Source organism: Mus pahari, chromosome 5 (assembly GCF_900095145.1).
Source record: "Mus pahari chromosome 5, PAHARI_EIJ_v1.1, whole genome shotgun sequence".
NCBI lineage: Eukaryota > Metazoa > Chordata > Mammalia > Rodentia > Muridae > Mus > Mus pahari.
This window is the reverse complement of record NC_034594.1, coordinates 38,026,265-38,036,538: the sequence shown is the minus strand read 5'-3', so window position 1 is coordinate 38,036,538 and position 10,274 is coordinate 38,026,265. Positions and strand designations below refer to the sequence as shown.

Here is a 10,274-nt window from a genome sequence, read left to right as displayed (position 1 = left end):
ATATATACTCAATATGTTTCTTCATATGGATGAATTTCTGTCACCTGCGATTGCTGGAAGGAAGGCTGCAAGCTTGGTGAAGACAGGCTGTAAGAAGGTGTTTGATCTGCTTGAAATACAAAGTAGCGAGTTGAAAAGCAACAGGATAAAGACTTCTTTGGGGGCAGTCCAGGTAGTCTATTCTGTTGCAAATTAGCAATGATCAAGCTCAAACTCTGGCCTCCCAGTGGGGTGGCAAAGGTTGTTAATTCTCTGAAAGTGCACACTATGTTCCAAATTAACTCTTCTGGCTAAGTAAAGATTTTTAGCCATCATCAAGGTTGGAATCATACTTACTAGAAGATTCAGAGTCTGTGTCCACTTGAAGAACCAATCTTTCAGTCAGCCATCACTCTCCGTCTTCTTTTTGTGAAAAAATACATAGACAGAACCTCTTCCCCAAATTAAAACAGGGTCTGGACCATTCCACATATTAGTTAATGTGTCCCACCATTTAACCATGGCATAAGAACTGGAAGTAACTGGATGCCAGAGGCGATCCGCTGTAGACTGTCCTTTAACATCAGTTTGCAAAAAATTTAAAACAAATAAGATAAAGCAAGATGTGCTTTTGGTGACCTTGGGGGATATAATTGCCCCTGTTTTGTTTTTAAAAGCCAATTTTTTTTAGAGTGTGATAGGCCCATTCAACCATTCTTTGTCCCATGGGGTTGTAAGGAATTTCAGTTTTATTTTTCATACCAAATTCCTTACAAAATGAAATAAAATTTTTCCCAGGATAGGATGGCCCATTACCTGTCTTAATGACTTTAGGCCATCCCATAGCATTAAAGGCTTGTAAACAATGATCAATTACATTTCTAGAGGCCTCTCCTGTATGTAGAGAAGCAAAAAGAAATCCTGAACAAGTGTCAATATAAACGTGTATATATTTTAATTTTCAAATTCTGCACAATTAGTTACATCCATTTGCCAGATATAATTGGGCATAGGCCTCGTGGATTAACCCTCAAATATGGAACTGGAGATAATGTAATGCATTTAGGGCATTGTTTTACAATCATTTTTGCCTGCTCCTTAGTGATCTTATGTCAGAGCCTTAAGGTATGGCTAGAGAGGTGAAATTTATCATGATCACGTTTGGCCAATGCAACAGGATCTGAGATAACAACTTCTCCTATTAGAGCTCTGTCAATGAAATCATTGCCTATAGCTAAAGGTCCTGGAAGACCAGAATGAGCTTGTATATGACCAATATAAAATGGTTTTTTTTTTTCCGAGCAAGAATGATGTTTTGCAATTGTGAAAACAGAGATCCTGCTGGTGTATTAAAGTTAAACATACCACAAGTCTCTGAAAAGGGATCTGACTCTGAAATATATAGACTATTAGTTAAAATATTAAAAGCATCATTTACAGACTGAAAAACATTCAATACCGCTGTCAGCTCTGCTAACTGAGCTGAGAGGCCAGCAGTCTCTATGACTCCCTGTTGATTATTCATAAGATATCCAGCTCACCCTTTAGAGGAGCTGTCAGTAAAAATCAAAAGAGCATTATACAAAGGCTTTAAAGAGGTCATATTAGGAAATATCACCTCATGTACATTTAAAATTTTTATCAACCTATCTTGAGGATAATGATTATCTATAGTTCCTATAAATCCTATTTAAGCAAGCAACCAATCTGCACTGTGTTGCTTCAACCAACTATCTTGATCTATACTATAAGGCTGAACAATGATATCTGGCTCTTTACTAAAAAAGTTAGTGCCTGCTTCCTTCCAAGTATAATCATCTGGGCTACTGCTTCATAATATGGCAGGATGTTATGTTTAGGAGATATCCTCAAATATATCCACATTAGAGAAGCCCTTTGTCACAACAATCCTGTAAGTGTATGAATCGTATTAAAAATTAACAGATGTAAAAGCAAAGAGTAATCTATATAAGTAATAAGTTGATCTTCAATAGCTCTTTCTACTTGTTGTAAAGCCAGCAATCCTTCTGAGGTTAAAGATCTAGGGGAGGTAGGATCAGAACTCTCTTTAAGAATATCAAATAAAGGTTCCAATTCCCCTGTAGTACACTTTAAATAGGGCAAAGCCAATTAATATCACCCAACAATTTTTGAAAATCATTTAANGTTTTTAAGCTGTCCCTGCAAATAACTATCTTCTCGGGAAAAACAGCTTGATCTGTAAGTCTAAAATCCAAATTATTATAAGGATCCTGAGTTTGTACCTTTTCTGGAGTTATTTGCTGTCCTTTATCAGCTAAAGCCTGTTGTAAATCTCTATAAAATAAAAGCAAGTACTGAGGATCTTTTCCCACTATTAAGACATCATCTGTGTAATGAACGATGTATATCAGAGGCCATTGTTGTCTTACAGGCTGAATGGCTTGTGCCACAAAGTTTCGACATATGGTAGGGCTATTAGCCATTCCCTGTGGAAGAACTGTCCATTGATATCTTTTCATAGGTTTCTTAAAATTAATAGAAGGAACACTGAAGCAAATCTTTCACAATCTTCAGGGAGCAAAGGAATAGTAAAGAAACAATCTTTCAAATCTACCACAATTTTATAATATCCTTTAGGAATGGCTACTGGAGATGGAAGCCCAGGTTGTAAAGCTTCCATAGGTACCATGGTTTCATTAACCTTTCTTAGATTTTATAACAATCTCCATTTACCAGATTTTTTCTTGATAACAAATATTGAAGTGTTCCAAGGAGACTGAGATTCTACTAAATGTCCTCCCTCTAATTGCTCCTGCACTAGCGAAGAGGTGGCTTCTATTTTCTCTTTAGGTAAAGTCCACTGATCAACCCACACTGGAATATTGTTAAGCCATTGAATTTTATCAGCATGGGATGCAGGCAAGATAGTGGCCATTACTGAAAATACCCCAAGCCTCTGTGTTAGAGAGGTTTAGGACCTTCAAAAATCTTAATACCTTATCCTTCCTTTTCTAGCCCCTGTCCAGGCAAAAATCCTTGTCTTAACATCTGCCTCATTAGGACTGCACATTATAATGCCTATCTGTGACAAGAGATCTCTTTCCCATAGGGTAACAGGCAAATTTGAAATAAGATAAGGCTAAATTTGTCCGGAATTGCCCCACTCATCTCTCCAGGTTAGCAATTTAGAGCTTTGTTTTAGGTTATTGGCATAACCAATTCCTTGGAGGTGAGTAAGCATATCAGACAAAGGCCAAGTTGAAGGCCAATCTTGTCCTCTAATGATTGTTACATCAGCTCCAGTATCTATTAATCCTTCAAAGCTCTTTCCTTCAATTGTCAATTTCAGGTTAGGTCTCTGACCAGTAATAGATTGAACCCAGTACACATCAGAGGAACCAAAGCCACTCTGTCCTCTCTCATTCTTAACAAATCTGGATGGTAGCAGATGCAAGGGAACTAAGATAAGTTGAGCAATTCTTTGATTAGCAGGTACAGTTACAATACCAAGAGGGGAAGCAACCACGATTTGAATTTCTCTCTCATAATCATTATTTAAAACACCTGGATAAATCTGCAGACCTTTTACAATAGAACTGCTTCGTCCTACAAGAAATCCCCAAGTCTCTGAAGGTAGAGGCCCAAAGACTCCTGTAGGCAGAGTTTGAACTCCCATTTCTGGGGTTAATACTGCGTGGGTGGTGAAACAGAGGTCTAATCCTGCACTTCCTGGGGTTGCCCTGAAAAGTTCAAAAACAGATTTCCTTGGGTGGGCAGCAGCTTCATGGCCCCATAAGCTGCTTGCTGTGTGTATCTCAGGCATGAGGCTGGCCCCTCTTCTCATTTCCCGACACCAGACAGCCCTGAATATCTGTCTTGGATTTACATTTTCTAGCCCAATGGTTGCCCTTCCTGCATTGAGGACAACCTCCTGGAGCACGGCCTGATTGCCCACTCTCGACAGCTCCATTCCTAGGACAATCATTTTTAAAATGACCCAAACTTCCACACTTAAAACATGCATTAATCCCTTGTTTCTGCGCAAGCAAAGCTTGCACAGTGGTTTCTTGCAAAGCAGCAGCCAAGGCCAAACCCTGATTGTATGAAGGCCCAATCTCTGCACAAAGATGGATATACCCCAGCTGGGTATGGTGGCACAAGCCTTTAATCCCAGCACTGGGAGACAGAGGCAGGCGGATTTCTGAGTTCAAGGCCAGCCTGATCTACAAAGTGAGTTCCAGGACAGCCAGGGCTACACAGAGAAACCCTGTCTCAAAAAACCAAAAAAAAAAAAAAAAAAAAAAATGGATATACCCCACTAAATCTGTCTGCCCTTTGTGCGGCCAAATAGTGGCGTGAAACGCTGTGTTAGCTTTCTCATAAGCCAATTGCGTAATGAAAGGAATTCCTGTTTGAGAATCTCCAAGAATTCTACTAGCTGATTTTAACAGCCTATCCACAAAGTCCTGGAAAAGCTCATCAGGGACCCTGCTGAATACTGGCTAAACTTCCACCAAGATCCCCTTTAGTCGGTAACTGATTCCAAGCGAGGCAGGCAGCCATAGCAACCTTCGAGTACACTCCAACAGGAAACCCAATCTGATTAGCATTGCTTTCATATTGACCTTCCCCTAAAAGCACGTTAATGTCTAAGTCTGGGTTACCTGTCTGAGCATTCAAAGCGACAGCTTTCTTATTGGCTTCTTGCCATTCAGAACTCCAAAGTAAGAAATCTCCTCCTGACAAAGTAGCCTTACAAAGAGTCTTCCAATCTTGGGGGGTTAAATATGACTCCATGACAGTATCCAACAATGCTTGTGTAAAAGGAGCTGTAGGGCCACATTGTGCAACAGCTGTTTTTAACTCCTTTATCACCTTGAACTCAAAAGTCTTGTATTGTCTGACTCTATTGTTTTGCTGGTCAATTATCTCAACTACAGGAAAGGCTAGCATGTCAGATGCATCCTGCCCTTTCCTGGGAGCTCTTTCTAGTGGCGATTGGTACATTTCAGAATAGTTGTTCTTCCCTGTATTTGATACCCTTTTTAGCTCCTGGAGCTCATTAGTCAATTTCTGCAACTTAATTTCAATACCTGTTTAGAATTTTTTATTCGTACTTTCTGCTGTCAAGCCCTAAGTGGAATCAGTGCTGGGTCAACACTGTCCCAACTTAGCCAGTATCCTATCGCACCTACAGCAACAATTTAAAAAAGATGAAGTTTAAAGCCAGCATTAGCATGAATACCTGTTGCTTATTGTGCCAGATATGATCTTGTTTTTCTATTCTCATGGAGCTCCACTTAAGACAGCGTTTCCTCAGTCAAACCTGCCATGTTCAGGCCCTACGTTGGGCGCCAAACTGTGACTGCAGCCACATGACCGGATCCTCCTGAAAGGCAGGCTGGGGCTAAAAAGAATAAACGGAGAGAAAAGGATGAGGCCAAGACAAAATTCTGATCAAAGCCTCTGTGTTTATATGGGGGGAAAGCCCATCTCCCACAGATCCACTCTGGATGCCTGTCTCCAGCCTGTGAGCAATCTGTCTGACAGCACTGGTTTGTCAAGAAGTTGTCAATCACTGGGTTGCCTGCTGTCTCAGGAATCTCTCAGTAATCTCTCAGCCTCTCAGCAGGTAGTAGTGTCTTGGAGAAGAACAGCTCCAGTGACAGAACAATAGAATCATCTAGGTGGGAAGGCTCCACCCCAGGTGGTCTCATTCTCAGTGGCAGCGAGGTCCGAGCCAGCCTGCTCGAGACTGGGGGAGGCTACACTCAGGTTATATTGACATTTTAGAAAATGGACTTTCACCAGGCAGTGGTGGTGCACACCTTTAATCCCAGCACTTGGGAGGCAGAGGCAGACGGATTTCTAAGTTCGAGGCCAGGCTGGTCTACAGAGTGAGTTCCAGACAGCCAGGGCTACACAGAGAAACCCAGTCTAGAAAAAAGAAAAAGAAAGAAAGAAAATGAACTTTCTGGTAGGACGTTCTGGCTACTTTGTCTTATGGTTTTATTCATCCTTCCCCTCCCTGAAACAAGAATCATGCAGCCCTTTAAAGCCCTTTAAAATAAGCAAAGAAAACCACAATCACCCCCATTGGGTGGAGAGGTTATGAACATTGGAGGCAAATGAGTGAAAGTGGAGACAGCTGCGACAGTGCCATGAGTTTTATGTTTTATAATGCAGTGGCGTGGCGTGGCGGGAGGGGTGCCTTAGCTGGCCAGTGCTGAGGCATCACTCCTTGAGGTACCAGCCATAAAGTGAGTCTAGCAGAAAACGAAGCTTATTTGGGGGAATGAGAAGGGGGTGAGAAGGGATTAGAGTCAGAGAAAGAAAGAGGAAGAAAGGACGAGGCTGGAGAAGGACAGAAAGAGGAGAGAGAAAGAAGGGAGCATGGGGCTGTGGGGGCAGGGAGGGCAAACAGTCCTTTTATAGCAAGCCAGGCTCCTAACTGGCTGTTGCTAGGTAGCTGTTGGGAGGAGTCTAGAAGAAATGCTAATCTTGAGAGTCGAAGCACTTGATCCAGGACTGAGCAAGGCTTAAAGGAAGGTGATGCAGAGAAGCCACTTAGGAAACGCCACAATGGCCGGGGTGGCTCCATACTGCTAAGTATTCTGCATGTCTCTAGATGCATCCAAGTTAGCCACTGACTCTGCCAGGGTTCTGCCATGTCATCTGATTGATACAGGAGGATTAACTCACTGAATGTTTGTGTCCTTGCTAATCATCTTGAGAGTTACTTTGTTGTTTTTCTCCCTTAAAAAAGCCGCTTGAAGTTATTTTCTGCGTTTTTTCTTATCTTTTTCTTTTCTTTTCTTTTCTTTTTTTTCTTTCTTTTTTTGCATTTTTATTGGATACTCTCTTTATTTACATTTCAAAATCCCCCCCACACACACCATGGACCACTATTCCATTCTCCTCCCTCCCCCCCACTTCTATGAGGGTGTTCCCACACCCCCCACCCACCCACTCCAACCTACCCCCCTCCATCTCATTCCCTATACTGGGCATCGAGCCTTCACAGGACCAAGGACCTCTTCTACCACTGATGCCTGACAAAGCCATCCTCTGCTACATATGCAGCTGGAGCCATGGGTCCCTCCATGTGTACTCTTTGGTTGGTGGTTTAGTCCCTGGGAGCTCCTCAGGATCTGGTTGGTTGATATTGTTGTTCTTCCTATGGGGTTGTGAACCCCTTTAGCTCCTTTAGTCATTTCTTTAAGTCCTCCATTAGGGACCCCATGCTCAGTCCAATGGTTGGCTACAAACATCCCCCTCTGTATTTGTCAGGCTCTGGCAGAGCCTCTCAGCAGACAGCTATATTAGGCTCCTGTCAGCATGCACTTCTTGGCATCCACAATAGTGTTTGGGTTTGGTGACTATACATGGGATGGATCCCCAGGTGGGGCAGTCTCTGGATGGCCTTTCCTTCAGTCTCTGCTCCACACTTTGTCTCTGTATTTGCTCCTGTGAGTATTTTGTTACCCTTTCTAAAAGGACCAAAGCACCCACACTTGGTCTTCCTTCTTCTTGAGCTTCATGTGGTCTGTGAATTATATGTTGGGTATTCAGAGCTTTAGGCTAATATCCACTTTTCAGTGAGTGCATAGAATGTGTGTTCTTTGGTGATTGGGTTACCTCACTCAGGATGATATTTTCTAATTCCATTCATTTGCCTAAGAATTTCATGAATTCATTGTTTTTAATAGCTGAATAGAGTACTCCATTGTGTAAATGTACCACATTTTCTGTATCCATTCCTCTGTTGAAGGACATCTGGGTTGTTTCCAGCTTCTGGCTATTATAAATAAGGCTGCTATGAACATAGTGGAGGATGTGTCCTTGTTATATGTTGGAGCATTTTTGGGTATATGTCCAGGAGTAGTATATCTGGGTCCACAGGTAGTATTATGTCCAATTTTCTGAGGAATCACCAGACCAATTTCAAGAGTGGTTGTACCAGTTTGCAATCCCACCAACAATGGAGGAGTGTTCCTCTTTCTACATATCCTTGCTAGTATCTGCTTTCACCTGAGTTTTTGATCTTAGCCATCCTGACTGGTCTGAGGTGGAATCTCAGGGTCATTTTGATTTGCATTTCCCTGATTACTAAGGTGGTTGAACATTTCTTTAGGTGCTTCTTGGCCATTACAGTTTCCTCAGTTTAATTTGATTTTGTCATGGAATATCTTGCTTTCTCCATCTATGGTAATTGAGAGTCTTGCTGGGTATGGTAGCCTGGGTTGGCATTTGTGTTCTCTTAGGGTCTGTATGATATCTGCCCAGGAACTTCTAGCTTTCATAGTATCTAGTGAGAAGTCTGGTGTAATTCAGATAGGTCTACCTTGATATGTTACTTGACCTTTTTTCCTTACTGCTTTTAATATTCTTTCTTTGTTTTGTGCATTTAGTGTTTTGACAATTATGTGACAGGAGGAATTTCTTTTCTGGTTCAATCTATTTGTAGTTCTATTGGCTTCTTGTATGTTCATGGGCATCTCTTTCTTTAGGTTAGGGAAGTTTTCTTCTATAATTTTGTTGAAGATATTTGCTGGCCCTTTAAGTTGGGAATCTTCACTCTTTTCTATCCTGATTATCCTTAGGTCTCATCTTTTAATTGTGTCCTTGATTTCCTGGATGTTTTGGGTCAGGAGCTTTTTGCTTTTTGCCGTTTCTTTGACTGTTGTGCCATTGTTTTCTATGGTATCTTCTGCACCTGAGATTCTCTCTTCTACCTCTTGTATTCTGTTGGTGGTGCTTGGATCTATGCCTACTGATCTATTTCCTAGGTTTTCTAACTCCAGGGTTGTCTCCCTTTGTGATTTATTTATTGTTTCTATTTCCATTTTTAGATCCTGAATAGTTTGTTCACTTCCTTTGCCTGTTTGATTGTGTTTTCTTGTAATTCTTTAAGGGATTTTTGTGTTTGCTCTTAGAGGGCTTCTGCCTGTTTACCTGTGTTCTCCTGTATTTCTTTAAGGGAATTATTTATGTTCTTCTTAAAGTCCTCTAACACCATCATGAGAAGTGATTTTAGACAAGAATCTTGCTTTTTTGGTGTGATGGTGTTTCCAGGACTTGCTATGGTGGAAAATCTAGGTTCTGATGATGCCAAGTAACCTTAGTTTCTGTTGCATATGTTCTTATGCTTGCCTCTCACCGTCTGGTTATCTCTAGTGCTGCCTGCCCTTGCAGTCTCTGACTGGAGCCTGTCCCTCCTGTGATCCTGGTTGTGTCAGAACTCCTCAGAGTACAGCTGTCTCTGGGATCCTGTGATCCTGGGATTGTTAGAGCACCTGATAGTTGAGCTTCCTATGGGTGTTGTGGGACTGGTTGCCTCCATTTTTCTGATGGGGACATTGAGTCACAGAGATGATAAAAAGCTCCAGGGCTAAATATATAAGCCTTGATCTGTCCATTCCAAAAGTTGAGCAGTTCCCACACTGCCCATCTACTGCCCATAATGGAGGAAGGGGAGGAGAACCGGAGTGGTAAGCATGAATCAGTTGGCACTGCTGAGTTCAAAGGGCAGCTCTGGGCCAGGTTAGTGTTGGAATTGGATCTGCAGGCAGTGTCTGGAGGAAGGCACAGAAGGGTCCTGGGCTCTAGAATTTCAGAGAATTTTAGCACAGCGTCGTCAATGTGTCTAAGATGTGAGGAAGCTGTCTTAGGGTTTCCATTGCTGTGAACAAACACCATGACCAACGTAACTCTTATAAAGGACAACATTTAATTGGGGCTGGCTTACAGGTTTAGAGGTTCAGTCCATTATCATCATGGCAGGAAGCATGGTAGCATCCAGGCAGGCATGGTGCAGGAGGAGCTGAGAGTTCTACATCCTCATCTGAAGGCCACTAAGAGAAGACTGGCTCTCATGTGGTTAGAAGAAGGTCTCGTTGCCCATTCCCACTGTGATACACTTCCTCCAACAAGGCCACACCTGCTCCAACAAGGCCACACCTCCTAATAGTCAAACTCTCTGGGCCTAGCATTTTCAAACTACCATGGAAGCACACAGTAGGTGGAGGAACCTCAGCTCTTCTGGGTTCACAGTTTCCATTTGTCTTCCACCTTGTGACCCAGGAAGTGATTCAAGTGTCACCTGGCTATACACTCACTCGAAATCGAGAACAGATTTCAGTCACCTTGGGAGATGAGATGTTCAACAGGAAAAAGCACCTGGAATCAGATGTCTTNAGCAAAGTCAAATTTTCCAGGTAAAGTCTTTGGGTCAGCACCGGCTTCTCAGAGCTGGCTCTGCCTAGATAGTCAGCCCTGCCTGGCACCAGTTAAACACCTGACATCTACACCCA

At 42.3% G+C, this 10,274-nt stretch overlaps 1 protein-coding gene across 1 annotated transcript in view; it reads left to right on the top strand.

Moving 5' to 3' along the window:
• The first annotated feature begins 9,424 nt into the window (after positions 1-9,424).
• Flacc1 (flagellum associated containing coiled-coil domains 1) overlaps positions 9,425-10,274 on the top strand; it is a 37,113-nt gene continuing 36,263 nt past the window's right edge. Inside the window, exons 1-2 of the mRNA XM_021198523.1 lie at positions 9,425-9,466; positions 10,045-10,178. Of these exons, the coding sequence (XP_021054182.1) occupies positions 9,425-9,466; positions 10,045-10,178 (176 nt within the window). The remainder of the gene's footprint in view (positions 9,467-10,044; positions 10,179-10,274) is intronic.